The sequence below is a fragment of the Ictalurus furcatus genome, chromosome 3 (assembly GCF_023375685.1).
Source record: "Ictalurus furcatus strain D&B chromosome 3, Billie_1.0, whole genome shotgun sequence".
Classification (NCBI taxonomy): domain Eukaryota; kingdom Metazoa; phylum Chordata; class Actinopteri; order Siluriformes; family Ictaluridae; genus Ictalurus; species Ictalurus furcatus.
Genome location: NC_071257.1, coordinates 7,768,869 through 7,785,377, shown reverse-complemented (window position 1 = coordinate 7,785,377; position 16,509 = coordinate 7,768,869). Strand labels below are relative to the sequence as shown.

At 42.0% G+C, this 16,509-nt stretch overlaps 1 protein-coding gene across 6 annotated transcripts in view; it reads left to right on the top strand.

The window, feature by feature from the left end:
* The window catches only part of LOC128605308 (arginyl-tRNA--protein transferase 1), a 101,508-nt gene that overhangs the window by 50,237 nt on the left and 34,762 nt on the right, over window positions 1–16,509 (top strand). For all 6 annotated transcript variants that reach the window (XM_053620593.1, XM_053620588.1, XM_053620589.1 and 3 more), the window contains 2 exons: window positions 9,900–10,081; window positions 16,156–16,255. In XM_053620593.1, the coding sequence (XP_053476568.1) occupies window positions 9,900–10,081; window positions 16,156–16,255 (282 nt within the window). The remainder of the gene's footprint in view (window positions 1–9,899; window positions 10,082–16,155; window positions 16,256–16,509) is intronic.

Below are 16,509 nucleotides of genomic sequence, written 5' to 3'. Positions count from 1 at the left end.
ATTCAAGATCCTCAAGCGAGTCAATGAAGTCACTTACCGTCTGGAACTGCCACGACACAGCCGCATCTCCCCCTCATTCCACGTATCACGTCTCAAACCTGTTATCAACGGTCCATTAGCCACCGAAGTACCATCTGAAACTCCTCCGACCCCTCTGGAAATTGATGGACAACTGGTTTACCGTGTCAAGAACATCCTCAAATCTAGACACAGGAGAGGCAAGCTGGAGTATTTGGTCGAGTGGGAGGGTTATGGACCTGAGGAACAATGCTGGGTTCCCAAGCAGGATATACTGGATCCACAGCTTACTAAAGACTTTCACGCAACTTATCCTTATCTCCCTGGTCCACGACCCCGGGGGAGGCCAAGAAAGAACTCGGCTCCCGGAGTGAGCCCTTTGGGGGGGGGGGGGGTTCGGTCACAGCTCAGTCCGAGCAGAACTCAAATTCCCAAGATGCAACACTCACTTCTCATGCACGCATGCGCTCACCATCCCCGGAGTTCTGATCGGACACGCCTGGCACCAATCACACACACACACTCTCACCGCTAGTACTTAGGGAAGTCATTCACCCAGAATCTACGGGAAGTATACGCTCAGTCACTCGTTTCTCTGCGTTACCAAGCCGTTCTAGTTTGTTTGTTTTCTCGTGATCCTCGACCCTTGTTTCCGGTTTCGACTACGCTCTCTTCCTGACCCCGTTTGTGTTGTTCGCTCGATCGCTTGACCTTTGCCTGTCCTACGACTACGTTTCTTGAACTTCCCGATACGACGCTCTACACCTGCTGCCCGCTCCTGCTTCCGTGCCGATTCGAGGTTCGTGACACCCACCATCATCCCAGAGTTGAAGCTGTTCTGTACTGAGGAATGGGCTAAAATTCCTCCAAGCCGATGTGCAGGACTGATCAACAGTTACCGGAAATGTTTAGTTGCAGTTATTGCTGCACAAGGGGGTTACACCAGATACCGAAAGCAAAGGTTCAGATACTTTTGCCACTCACAGATATGTAACATTGGATCATTTTCCTCAGTAAATAAATGACTAAGTATTATATATTTTTTCTCATTTGTTTAATGGGGTTCTCTTCATCTAATTTTAAAACTTTAGGCAGATATATGCAGAAATATAGAAAATTCAGTAGGGTTCACAAACTTTCAAGCACCACTGTAGTCCTCTGTGTATGGAGACATTTGGGACCACCTGTAGTTTTTATTAAAATACATTGACTAATTGGATAATGCTCCTAATCATGTGGCAATAGCACAATGCATACAATCATGCAGATACAGGTCAAGAGCTTCAGTTGATGTTCACATCAAACATCAGAATTGACAACAGAAATGGGATCTCGGTCATTTAAGCCATGGCATGGTTGTTGGTGCCAGACAAGGCTGATTTGAGTATTTCAGAAACTGCTGGTGTCCTGAGATTTTCACACAACAGTCTCTAGAGTTTTCACAGAATGGTGCAAAAAAAAAATATCCAGTGAGCAGCAGTTCTGCAGGCAGAAATGCCTTTATTGATGAGAACGGTCAGAGGAGAATGGCAAGACTGGTTCAAGCCAACAGGAAGGCCACATTAATTCAAATAACCACTCCATGGTGAGCATAAAAGCATCTCAGAATGCATAGCATGCCAAACCTTGATGCAGATGGATCAAGACATTTATCTAGTAAGGCGAAACATTTATATGCCTGCTGCCGCTGTCCTACTGGTAACTAAAATGCTGTAAAGTAAAATTACCTCAGACATTAATGTGAAAACAAAGTCTAAGCTGCTACATTCATGGGGGACCTGTCTGTAAAATGTGGTACCTAGAATTTCTTTAAATCGCATACTATAGAATCTATGGATCAGATTAATCTTAATAACTGCACTGCGGTTTCTCTGTGTTTGTTACAAACTGACATTTTTACAGAGAGAAGTGACATTGCCAGGGGCTTGCATTCTGTCCCTCATTACCTGCTGCACCAAACATCCACGTTCCTGTTTAAATTCTTCCTGTTTAAATTCACCCCCAGTTGAATGTTAATGAACCGTTTGGAATAGCAGGAAGCAAGCCCCGAGGTTGTGTAGAGTGCACCACTGAGACTGGAGGTCTTTACAGTCAGAGCAAAGCACTTACACTTGCATTTTAGTGTAGCGACAGGTAGCTAGTTTTACTTAGAGTTAGAGGGATGGTGAGAAAGAGGAGCGAAGGAGCAACAGACATGGACTCCCCTTCATCTGAGGCCGTCTAGCCTGGCACTAAAAGCCATTAATGCCGTTAAGAGGCGAGCATTTAGCACCTCATCAAGCCCGCTTGCCAGGTGCCTCACAATCAGCTCAACTGCTGGCTTACACATGTGTGCATAGTGATACACATTCCACGCTTAGTCCTCTTAAACCTTGAACGCACTTTCTTTGCAACCTCACATGACCTACACCATCTTGTACTGTACTACAACTTTGAGTGGTCAATCTGTTCGTCTCGAACATGTGCATAAACGGTGCAAAGATGTGGTAATGATTACATGGCTGAACTGAATTGGGAACTTTTTTAATCAACACATTTATGTCATATCAGTGGACATAATTTGATGTTTGACCAGATTTAACCATGGTGCAGTTGCATCTCCAGATGCTTGAAGAATTCCAGTGGCAGATAATTAAAGCCAAAATGGTAGTTTTCCTTTCAAATAACATAAAATAGCTAAATAAACATTAAGTTTTACTGCATATAAAGTCCTCTCTGAAAACATTGGAACAGCGAGGCCAATTCTGTTGTTTTCGCTATGCATTTGGGTTTGAGTTCAAAAGATCAGAATTTCAGCTTTCGTTTCCTTCTATATACATCTAATGATCATGATAATGAGTCTTTATTGGTCGCATATGCAGTATGGCGTACCCCAGCATGCCAGGAAATTGGTGTCAAAGCGCAGGGTCAGCCATGATACAGCACCCCTGGAGCAGAGAGGGTTGAGGGCCTTGCGCAAGGGCACTACAGTGGCAGCTTGGCAGCGCCAGGGCTTGAACCCCCGACCTTCCGATCAGTAACCCCGAGCCTTTACTGCTAAGCCACCACTGCTCCCAGCAACTTGGAACATGGCACCTTTTGTTTGAACCCACCCATTGGTCAAAAAAGTTGATCATAAATATAGGATCATAAAGGATCTGTTCATGGGCCAAAACATACTGTAGAAGCTCATCTGTAAAACGTGGTGGAGGTAGTTTTATGGCTTGGGCTTGTACACTTCTGGAACAGGCTCAATAATCTTTGTTGATGTAACTCATGTCGGTAGCAGCAGAATGAATCCAGAAGTTTACAGGAACATTTTGTCTGCCAATTTACAGAGAAATGCATTCAAATGGATCCGGAGGAACTTGCCATGTAGCGAGACAATGATCCAAAACACACTTACAACATAACAAAGGACTTTATCAGGGGGGAAAGTGGAAAGTTTTTGACTGGCCAAGTCAATCAGAATTTCACCTCTTGAAGAGGATACTGAAGGGAGAAACCCCCCAAAACAAACAACAACTGAAAGAGACTGCGGTAAAAGCCTGGAAAAGCATCACAAAAGAAGAAACCAACAATTTAGTGATGTCAGCATGGGATATCTGTTCCTATACTTTTGCCTGCCTAAAAATTGGGTGGTCTGATACAAAAAGGTTCTATATTTTCTGTTGTTTAACACATCTAGATGTAAATACCAGGAAATAAAAGCTGAAATCCTAAACTCTCGTCTCATATCCTTCTTTTGATCTCAAACTCAATTGTGTTTGGTATATAAGACAAACAATTTTAACTGGCCTTGCCGTTCCAATAGTTTCAGAGGTAACTGTAATTGCAGCCTTTTTTTCTTTTGTGGTTGTGGTCTAAATATTTCTGTTGAATTGTCTATGGTCTTAATAGCTCATTCGAATTCTGTTGGCTTATGGAAGATTTCGTGTTTTGTTCACAAAGTCATGTAATACATTTTTTTTAAAGGGCTTATTAATTGTTGATTTCTTACAGGAAGAGAAAGAAACACTTTTATGAGCTATTGTCACTTCTTCGTTATAAACGAATTACCTTTACTCTCTATAGCATCCCCATGGCATGGTTTTGTGCCCAATGTGCTGGTTGGACTATTTCAAATACTGCTGATCTCCTGGGATTTTCCTGGGACATACAACAGTCTCTAGAGTTTACACAGAATTGTGCGAAATAACAACAAAAAAAAAACATTCAGTGAGCATCAGCTCTGCAGCTAGAAACACCTTATTGATGACAGAGCTCAGAGGAGATTGACCAGACTGGTTCGAGCTTCCAGGAAGGCTATAGTAACTCAAATAACCACTCTGTACAACCATGTTGAGCAGAAAAGCATCTCAGAATACGCAAGATGGGCTATAAAAGCAGAATATCGGGTTCCACTCCTGTGAGACAAGAACATCCGCTATAAGGTTTGTGTGTTGTGCATTCTGAGATGCTTTTGTGCTCAAGACGGTTGTAAAGAGCGATTATTGAAGATACCGTAGTCTTCCTATAGCACATGTAGTGTAGAGGTGTTCCTAATAAAGTGGATGGCAAGTCTATTAACTGACACACTATTGCAATGGTGGACCTCATTAAAATTTTCATCCTGGTGCCATTTCTTCTTGTTATTCATTTTTTGTTTTGCTCTTGACAATGAATTATTAATCATTATTTTTACTTACTTATTTATTTTTTTACAAACAAACTTATAATGTAACAAGAATCCCAGCACTTCTGCACTTCATGGTGTGCATGTGATGTTAGGGGACATCTGTGTGGCCCTGTCTTACTTGCTTGTTTACTTCATTCGATGCATTCAAGTGACTGTAATTCATCATGATTTATGAGCGAACAGTAAGGTGTGTGTGTGTGTGTGTGTGTGTGTGAGAGAGAGAGAATCCGCCCTCCAAAATGTACACAATGCGAAATGAACTCTGTTCAGAAGGTCAAAAGGGAACGAAAATAATTTAACTCCGCCCACAGAGTCTGCTCAGTTCGTTCCCATAATAATATTTACCCAGGTGTGTTTGTGTGCTTCACGTGACCTAACAGCTCTCTCCTTGTGTGTGTAAGTGTGTATGTTTGTTACCACCGTGCCTGTGCTCGGAGATAAGCCTGCATCGTATTTGGAAGCCTGTTTCTGTTTGGCTTTGCTAAATGCCTTTTTATTGGCCCGTGATGTGTCTGTCCTGAGGGGAAATGCTTGTTAACAGTGCTGTTGTGTAATTAGTCAGCAAAATTTTATGGACATCGGGTACCACTTTTTGCCCCATAACCTCAATTTCTCTCTTATAGACAGAGACACACTGATGTCACTGCCCCTTACTCAGCTGCTGTGGTAAACGCCCACCTGGAGCATATGAGCAGCGTGATTCATGCAGCCGGGCACAATACACGCTCAATCTGTGTTAAATGACTCTGACCTCTAAAAACTGCAAACCCCAGCGTCGGATTCAAACCCCAGCGTATCTGGCCATGCCGTGAACCGCAGTCGTAATCAACCTCCGTAGCGAACGGCTGGTGCGTGTCATGTGGTGGTGTGCATGTTCGACATCCCTCTTGCCCTGTGTTTTTCCCTCTTTACTTTTCAATTCCTTTTGATCACAAGAGCTAGATTTTCCAAGGCTGGGCTTCAGCTCTAAATGAGCACATATCTTTCTCTAACACTTTGCATTTTGAGGATTGCTGAACAGGATGGGTTTGATCACTATTGGAACGGGATGTTGGAAATGATCTACTGTAGAATTGTAAAACGAGGTTTTCTCGCTTGTATAAACGAAACAGGTAGAGTCTAAGGGTTTATTAGTGTTTTAGCTAACATCGGTCTTTGTTTTTGGATGCTAAATCCTGTGAAATATTAAACCAAAGAACAGAAAAGTCTCCCCAAATGAGGCTTTTATGGTCTGGCAAAACAAGTTTTTTGTAATTGGTTGACAATTTCACTGAACATCATGAGAGAAAGGTTGGTGAGTGCATGGAAAATGTGATTAAAATTTGCACGCGACGAGGATAAATTTGAGAATGCACCCATATTTTTAAAGCCTTTGTGCATGATAAATAATCAAAGAATTTATCTGTGTGCTTGACTTTCATCACTGATTTATTTATTTATTTTGTTAAACCCACACACCCCAGTAGTCATCTACATATCCAGCGGCTTGTGGAACTTGTGGAGAGTATTGAGCAGCCTCCTTATACAAGGGACAGGAAATGTCTTTTCAGTGCTGAGAGATGAGTGAATATTGGTAGACAGCATGTCAGGTCATGCCACGAACCACAGCCATAATCAAACAGGCTGTTTTTTTGTTTTTTGTTTTTCTCCAAGCAAACTCAACAAGCCATCAGATTGCTTTGGTAAGTGACTGGAGTGTATTTATCCATCCGTCCATCCATTTTCTGTACCGCTTATCCTACACAGGATCACGGGGAGCCTGGAGTCTATCCCAGGTGACAAGGCGCGGGACACTCTGGACAGGGTGCCAACCCATTGCAGGGCACATTTATACACACGCACACACCTGCATTCAAACGGATGCCTATCAGCATGCAACACACATCTTTGGACTGGGGGAGGAAACCAGAATACCCGGAGGACACCCCTGAGTAAACTCCACTCACACAGAAACTGGAATTGAACCACCAACCCTGGCGGTACAAGGCCAACCACTAAGCCAGTGAATTCTTGTGACCTTGATATCCACCTTTATCTGTTTGAGAGAGAGACGGTTGTTCATGAGAGCTGGTGTGTAGTTTGGTGTCGATCCAAATTGAAAGCACCTTTCTTTAACGCGTTGAGGAACGCGTTTCATTGAATCAGGTGGTTTTGATCACGACAGACTCTGTAGGTCTATAGGCAGCGTTGCCGTTACCTGCTCTATATTTACTGTTGAATAGTTAAATTGGGCCATTTGGTATTATTGTTGTATAGCCAAGGGTTGAGGAATGTTAACTACCTCAGGTTTCACTCCGTGCTTCTGTGTGTGAGTAACAAAGACTAACATAGAGAACCAAGGCGCCATATGCTAGTGATTTAGTCTCTGTTTTAGTGAGCGTTTTCATCCACTGACCTTGCTTCTTCTGTATGCGTTTCTGGCTGTCACAGTAGCTAAAGTGCAGTCATTAGGCTGTCCAGCGAGGTGATGCTCGGGTCACAGCCTTACGTTTTCTTTCTTCCGACGTAAACACAGACAGCTTCCACAGAGACGGCGTTCGTTTTGCTGCAGTATGAAACACAAAGGGACGATTGAGATTTAAATCATCGCACATGCAAAAGCTGAACAGAAACGACTGTAAACAATTCTGCAAAAGTGAATGAGCCTGGAAGACCATGTGTGATTTTTGCTAATGGCTATATTTGTCAGCGCTAATCTGGTACTGACAAATAATAGCTTAGACCTCATTTCTCCTTTGGAAAAAAAATAAAAAATAGTCCACATCTAAACCCCCTTCCTGATGATCAGTCTGAGGCACTGCAACTCATCTCGAATGTCCTGTAACGCATGCTTGAGTTTGAACGGCCACTTCAATAACTGTACCGAGGAGCCTATTTGACAAGCAGACTGTATGAAAATAATTAGCAGACACATGTGGAATGCTGTTGAAAATAAGGAGAGTGTACAGTAATCGTTTTTTTTTTCTTCTTTCTTTCTTTCCTGTAATCCTGCAGGATTACTCCAGTGCCAGCTTTCACTGGGTGGGTTAGGTCATGGCAGAACCTGGGTTTTAAGCGTACACGTCTGTGCGTTATGAGTGTGTTTAATTTGGCTGGCAGTGGCATGGCGAGCCTCTCGGGGTGCAGGATTAGCGTGATAACGAGTGCATTCCAACACGGCTAACTGGGCCCAGATGGGTTGAAGTGGTGGGAGAGTGGACAAGATCCCGTTACCAGCGCTGGCTGAACCTTCGGCCTCCCACCGAGCCGTTTGAAGTCACAAGGGTAAAAACAAGAGCGAGACGTCCATCTCGTTCCGTCTTCTAGATTGGAAAAAGTCGGGATTTCTGATCTCGGGTGGGGTAACATGAGGAAACTAAATATGTGCTGTATTTGAAGGTTCATGATGAACAATGCCAAAGAAAAAGCTGTTTGTAACTGTCTTGTAGAGGCCAAGAAATAGATGTCATTTTCAAAGAAGGCTGTTGGTCTTTGATTTAGATTATTGATTTTGTCCCTGCTTTTATTAAAATACCTCACCTCTTCATTTATCTGACCTGAAGAGAAGCCCAATACTAATACACACAAGCACAGCGTTTGAGCTTGGCCCATGTTCAGGAGCTATTAGCAAGCTACTGTATGTCCTGTTGTGTACACCGTGTTCCTGCTGTATGTTTGCAGCTTACACACCAAACCTAATGGAATGGATTCTGCTTTTCCAGCACACTCAAACATGCATGCAAATGTTTTTCCACAAACTATTAGTGGGAATACTGTGTTCAATCAGTGGTCACTGGGAAACGCAATGAAACCTATTGCACTTTCACTACATGGGTGATGTACTGAAACTGCATAAAAATAAAACGGGGATGCTTTGTTGTGGTTTCTTTTTTTTTTTTTTTTTTGCATTGAACAGTTATTCTACACAGTGGAAGGGGTGGAGCCACTAGAGGTTGCTGCGGTAAGCTGCACTTACCAAGAACACCACCACATGAAATATGTTAGTCAAGCAATTGAAACCAGACATTTTGGGTTTTGAAAAGAGTTTTCCAACTTCAAATTTTTTTTCTCTCTCAATTTTGAACTGTCCTGTTTCGGTGACCTCTGTAGCTTCAGATCCATGTTCTTGGCTGATTCGGAATGGAAACCAGTGTGATTTTTCTGCTGTTGTAGCCCATCCACCTCAAGATTCAACACGTTGTGCATTCTGAGATGCTTTTCTGCTCACCATGGTTGTAAAGAGTGGTTGATTGAGTTACTGTAGTCTTTCTATCAGCTAGAACTAGTCTTTTAATTCTCCACTGAATTCTTTCATCAACAAGGCATTTCAACCCACTGGATGTTTTTTTGTGTTTTGTTTTTTGTTTTTCGCACCGTTCTGTGTGAACTCTAGCCAGTTTCTGAAATACTCTGGCACCAACAAGTCATATCACATTTTTCCTCATATTCTGATATTTGATGTGTACATTAACTGAAGTTCTTGGCCTGTATCTGCATGATAATATATCAAGGATAACCGCATAAGGGAGAACGGTGGCTTAGTGGTTAGAACGCTTCCCTCGCACCTCCTCGATTCCCACCTCTGCCCTGTGTGCATGGAGTTTGCCTATTCTCCCTGGGCTTCAGGGGTTTCCTCCGGATGTTCCCGGTTTCCTCCAACATTATTATAATAGCATTATTATAATAGCGTAATTAGCATCTCTAAAATTGTCTGTCTGAAGTGTGCGAGGGTGTGCGCGATCGTGCCCTGCCATGAGTTGGCACCCCGTCCAGGGTGTCCTCCACCTTGTACTCAGAGTTTCCTGGGACAGGCTCCAGGCTCCCTGTGACCCTGTGTAGGAAAAGCGTTATTGAAGCTGGATGGATGGGATGGATAACTGCATACATCTTGTATTATGCGCAGTATGTAATGCATAATGCAACAAAAATGGTTAATACCAGCACACAAGCCAGCAAACACAATCCAACAGCTGTGCTCTGTGCACAATATTTGTGCTCCAAATCTTTGATTGCGAGTGCTGGGCATTGAATTGACGTGTTTTCAATTCTCACTGAACACCTACTTCTTTAATGTGCTTCCTCATGTAATTATGACTGGATCAGGCATATTTGGCTGCGATTGTAATGTAACACTCATGTAGATCAGAAGCAATATTGTCTGATGTGTTATTTTCTACCACGATTTCATATTTGCCAGCTCACTCTTGGTTTCTTTTTTTACATTTTTTTAATTATAAATAAACAGGCGGAGACGTCTCCTGATGGGCCTGATATGGGCTATGGCTCCTTCCACCAGCAATACTGGCTAGACGGACGTATCGTAGCCGTGGGCGTCGTCGACATCCTACCCAACTGCGTCTCCTCGGTCTACCTCTACTACGACCCGGACTTCTCTTTCCTCTCATTGGGCTCCTACTCTGCTCTCAGGTGCTTTTCACACCCTTATGAACACCTCACCCTTGTTTTGAATTCAAACCATATATGGACTTGTATTTACATGTGTAAATTATGACCTACTTTTTTTTATATATAATACATATGTAATATGTTCTGTTAGTTTAACAAGGGTTTTGGGCTTCACGCACATTAATATTTGATCATGCACAGTGAGAAGGCCGTGTCTCATGACTTGACACCCCGAAAAATAGCTTTCTCACTTTACTGGGTTACGTTATTGTGGTAGGCAGTGCATTTTTTCAGTGTGTGTGTTGTAGGAGAAAGGGGAAACGAGGAGGAGGCCTTCTAAAAGGGAAAAGTGCAGCGTGGACTCTGGTCTCTGTTGTGCCTAAAGCAGCTGCTGTCAGCATTTGGGTTAGCTGCTTTGTGTGTGTGTGTGAGTGTGATTGATGTAGTGTGTAAGTGCTCCTGGGCTCAGGATGTGATGGTGTTTAATAAAAGGTCTGCAGGCTAGAAGTGTTTTTATTTCAATATCTAAAATGTATACCAGGGTTGTAACTGTGAAATATTTTCAGATATTTTATTGAAAACACTCTGGGCCTATTGTTCAAATCTCTACACATATTTAAAAACTAACTGGATATTTCAATGTGTCACAAGGTGGCTTGGAAAATGATAAAGGGTAAGTCTACACACAGAGCACTTTATTAGGAACACTATACTGATACCGGGTAGGGACTCCGTTTGCTCTCAGAACAGCATCAGTTCTTCATGGCGTGGATTCCACAAGATGTTGGAAACTGCTTTGAGATTCTGGTCCATGTTGACATGATTGCATCTCGCAGTCCCCGCAGGTTTTTCAGGTGCACTTTCATGCTGCGAATCTCCCGTTCTACCACATCCCAAAAGTGTTCTACTGGATTCAGACCCGGTGACTGGGAAGGCCACTGAAGGACACTGAACTCATTGTCATGTTCGTGAAACCGGTTCGAGATGATTTTTGCTGTTTGACATGTTGCGTTATCATGCTGGAAGTAGCCATGAGAAGATGGGTAAATTGTGACCATGAAGGGATGCACATGGTGAGCAACAATGTACTTTGCGTGAGTGCAAGCAGGGACTCTGGCAAGACCAGCTATGACAGCATAACTAAAGGGAGAGCCAGAAGGGAACACAGACATGAGGACGCCCTGGGACATAAGGCAGCCAGCCACTCCACCATCAACAAACCTGGGTGAACACGTGAATGCTCCTTTACCGAAGAAAAAAACTATTCACAAAAAGCTTGACTAAACAAGCCTGGACTTAAACACTGAGACTGTGTCTGAGTCCTGAACACTAATCGGAAGACTGTTCCATAACTGTGGGACTTTGTAAGAGAAAGCTCTTCCCCCTACTGTAGCCTTCGCTATTCGAGGTACCAACAAAAAGCCTGCACCTTTTGATCGATGTAGGTGTGGCGGATCATTAAAGGGCAAAAGTTCAGTCAGGTACTGTGGTGCGAGACCATTCAGTGCTTTATGGGTCAATAGTAGTATTTTATAATCAATGTGAGATTTCATGGGAGCCAGTGCAGTGTTGATAAGATCGGGGTGATGGGGTCGTATCTTCTGGTTCTAGTAAGGACTCTAGCAGCTGCATTCTGGACTAACTGGAGTTTGTTTATGCTCCTACTGGAACATCCAGACAGTAAGGCATTACAACAATCTAGTCTAGAGGTGATAAAAGTATGAACTAATATTTCTGCATCATGTAATGACATTATATTTCTTATCTTAGCAATATTTCTGAGATGAATGAAGGCTGTCCTAGTAATTTTATCTACATGAGCGTCAAATGAAAGACTGGAGTCAATAATCACACCAAGGTCTTTTACTGCTACACATGATGAAACAGAAAGGCCATCCAGAGTAACTATGTAATCAGAAAGCTTACTTGTAGCTACACGTGGTCCTAGTACAAGTACTTCTGTCTTGTCAGAATTAAGTAAGAGGAAGTTAATAAGCATCCTGTGTCTAATATCCTTTATTAAGCTGGTGTCCGTCATCTGGCTTTGCTGAAACATACAGCTGTGTATCATCAGCATAACAGTGGAAGCTGATTCCATGTGTTACGAATAATTTGACCCAGAGGTAGCATATATAAAGAAAAAAGCAGTGGGCAAAAACTAAACCTTGTAGAACGCCAAACTTTACCTCAGTATGCATTGAGAAGTGACCATTTACATCTATGAACTGATAGCGGTCAGTCAAGACCCGATCCAGGAGAGGGACGAGGTCAGGTTTTTTAATCAACGGTTTGATAACTGCCAGTTTAAATGATTTAGGTATATAGCCAGTGCTAAGGGAAGAATTTATTAATTTTTAAAGGGATTTGATTACTTCTGGAATAATCTGTTTGGAGAAAGATATAGTTAAGGGTCCCCCTAGTCCCCCGTCTACTAGTTTATAATAATAATGAAGACATTAAAACTGTGAAATGACATAGATTTTTAAAGTGTTCAAGACATCAAAACCATTGGAACGGCTCCCGATGGCAGGTATGTGTAGATGTGTGTGTGTGACAGTGAGTGAATGGGTGAATGAGAAACAGTGTAAGGCGCTTTGTAGAACCGCGAAGTTTAAAAGGTGTTATACAAATGCAGACCATTTACCATTTAAAAATGTTTACATTTCTCAAAGTGATTCTGATGAAGCTGTACACTTGGTAAATTCATGAGAGAACTTCACTTAGGGAAGAGTCCCCAAATAGAATGATAACTTCTTGGGGCTTTCTCTGAAGTTTGGAAACAATATAATTCGAAGAAAACCACAAAGTGCTTGTTTTGAGCAAAAACTACCCATTAAAATGCATTATGATTCATAAATAAATTTGTACATTGGGAATTATTTTCAGATTTCAAGTCTCATTTTCCTCTTGACAGTACCCCATAGATTCTCTATGGGGTTCAGGTCAGGCGAGTTGGCTGGCCAATCAAGCACAGTAATACCATGGTCAGAAAACCAGTTACTAGTAGTTTTGGCACTGTGGGCAGGTGCCAAGTCCTGCTGGAAAAGGAAATCAGCATCTCCATAAAGATTTTCAGCAGATGGAATCATGAAATGCTCTAAAATCTCCTGGTAGACGCTGCATCGACGATCAACTCAAGAAAACACAGTGGACCAACACCAGCAGATGACATGGCACCCCAAACCATCACTGACTGTGGAAACTTCTAACTGGACTTCAAGCAACTTGGATTCTGTGCCTCTCCACTCTTCCTCCAGACTCTGGGACCTTGATTTCCAGATGAAATGCAACATTAACTTTCATCTTCCTCATGATTGTGGTTGAGTGTACTGAACCAGACTGAGAGATTAAAGGCTCAGGAAACCTTTGCAGGTGTTTTGAGTTAATTAGCTGATTAGAGCTCTTCTCAGGTCGAAATTTCTGTATTCTAAATTCTTTATTCTAATATTTTGAGATACTGGATTTTTGATTTCCATGAGCTGTAAGCCGTAATCATCGAGATTAAAACAAAAAAAAAGGCTTGAAATATTTCACTTTATGTGTAACGAATCTACAATATATGAAAGTTCCATTTTTAAAAATTAAATTATGGGGGAAAATGAACTTTTCCTCAATAGTCAAGTTTTTTGAGATGCACCTGTATGTTCATCATAGTAATGGGTCTCTGCATGTGTGTGTGTGTGTGTGTGTGTGTGTGTGTGTGGAACTGGGGGGGTGTGGGTCTGGTGTGTAGATGCAATGATTTTTAATAATGACCCTTTCAGCCAGTTAAGAGTTGGGATCACTTTATTTGAATATAAATATAGAATGTAAACAGGAAGTGTTGTGTATTGTATAAGGAATGTTGAGGTGTGTGTGTGTGTGAGTAAGGCAGCGAGAGGGAAATGGCCATCTACATTAATAAGAAGCAGGGCTCTCGTGTCCTGTGGTGAGTGCTGTGGCATAATTAGCTTGTGTTGGAGTGTCAGCTCGCTGAAGAGGAGATAATGGGGGATTCAAGCTGCTGCCAGAATGGAGCGGGTAGGGTCAAGGGATGTGTTGTTTCTTTTTTCTCTCTTTTTCTCTCCCCAATCCCTTTTTTTTTGTGAATGGGCCCCTCAGCCATCACCCCCCCCCCTCCCCCCCACCCCTCATTCATGGATTTGCAAGGCTTTGTCACCAGGGGATGGGAACCCAGGAACCTGGCACCAACCGGCTGACCTTCTAGCACCTCTCTGTTTGGCATTCCTCTATCTTCCTCGCTTTTCTCTCTCCTCTCAGTCTCTTCCCGCTCCCTCATTCGGCCTCTCTTCTGTGCTTTTATTTTCCACTATATCTATTTTATTTTAGTCCCCCCCCCCCAAACTGACTGCCAAACTCTCTCACAATCACAAGCAATAGTTCCCTAAATAGTTCCCTAATTCCCTAATAAAGCAAGACACTGAAAGAGTGTGATGTTCTTTGCAGCAGTTTTTTTTCTCTCTCTTTGTCCTGCATTTATTTCTTTAAATCCAAAGCACATTGAGATGAGCCTGGAAGATGGATGGGGGAAAAACAGAAAAGAGAAACAGGTGGTGCGAGCTCGCTGATTACACATCAGGATGAAGTTTAAATTCATCCTCCACCCTTTTCCTGTGTAGTCTGAGATCTCTAGTTCTACTTCTAACCTATACATAGAGCATGCAGTTCTTCATCACTAGCCCGTACTTACTATCTATAGTACTACTGTTGTCTTCTTTTTTTTTTTTTTTATTAAAGTGCAACACAGGCTATGACCCCAAAAAGCTAATGTTTTGGATTTCATATAACTCTCCACTTTTCAACCAAACGCTGATTGGTTGGTGAAGAGTTGTGTCCAGTTGCATACCCGGAAACGTTTGCCTATCTTCCATGGGTTCTCGCATCTTTCGTAAACAATAAAGCGTAAAAAGTTTTTGCTCATCACATGCTGTACTTACGGTGTACTCTCTGTTTCCCAGCAGCCTTTTGAAAATGAAATCCTACAATCCTACAAGCTCAGAACCGAAACTGATGGAAAAAAACGCTTTCTAAAAATATCAGTTGAGACCAAGCTAGATTCTTAGGCTGGTCTTTAATAAACGTTCTCCCTGCAGGGACAGCAGTTAATGAACAGCATGAGCGAGTGGATCAGTTTCTTGTTTTGCTTCGCACACGTTGACGTGAGCACATTATTGTATAATGGATTTATTGGCAGAAAAGTACAGTCATGATATTGTGGAAATTATAACGTGCAAATATAGTAAAGTGTTCCCAGTTTAAAAAAAAATCAAAAAAGAATGAAGGTGAACGACAACTACTTGATTAAAAAAAATAATAATCTAGCTGTCCATCATTCCATGATTACTAGAATTGTGGATTTACACACTAGTTAAGTGCTGCTTGATACTGCTGAATACATACGACTGAAAATGCTTCAGAAATGCTTTCAGTGAGAAGTCACTTGGTCGATCACAGCCCCTTTCAAAACAAAGTTACACCAGTATTATTTTCTGATCATTATTATTGTACCGTTGTTTTGTTTTTGCTCTTTGTCGCTGTCTATATTCGCTTTAAATTCTGGTTTGATTCATGTGACACAGTGAATCAGCCCTAACACTGTTATTTTACAAGATTTAAGAATTATTTTCTAGAAGTTACAAGAGTAGTGGCTGTGGTGGCTGGGGGCAGTGGTGGCTTGCCGGTTAAGGCTCTGGGTTACTGATCAGAAGGTCAGGGGTTTAAGCCCCAGCACTGCCAAGCTGCTACTGCTGGGCCCTGTATCATGGCTGACCCTACGCTCTGACCCCAGCTTCCTGACGTGCTGGGGTATGTGAAGAAAATAATTTCACTGTGCTGTAATGTATATGTGACCAATAAAGACTCATTATCACTAAGACAGTACTATGGTAGCGAGCTCTGAAATAATGGCATAGATGATGTAGATATTTTCCCAAAACTGAACATTTAATATAGTAATTCATCAAAAATGGGTAGAAAGTCAAATTTCATGATTTATAACCTAGTATTAAGGTAATCATTTTGCATAGTTTACCATGTAGTTACTGGATAATAAGCCTTATAGTTTGTATTTTTTTGTTTTGATTTTTTTGCTTTAGGGAGATTGCCTTCACAAGGCAATTGCAGAAGCAGTCACCCAAGCTCTCCTACTACTACCTGGGCTTTTATATCCACTCATGCCCCAAGATGCGCTACAAGGTACGTCTTTCCTTTCCTCACCTCTCCTCATTTGGAACGTGGCTGTAGATTGAATTAAACATTATTTTGTTAAAAAAAAAACTGACATGGCTGTCTCTTCTCTTACTTCTACAGTACCTCAACCTCAGTAGCAGTACATTTTATTCACACTGTATCTCAAACAGTTGAATCCTTCTCCTTCTATAAAGCTGTTAGAATGAGGATACACACCTTGTACACATTATGTGTGTGTCTATAAACTGTATGCCAGTAGG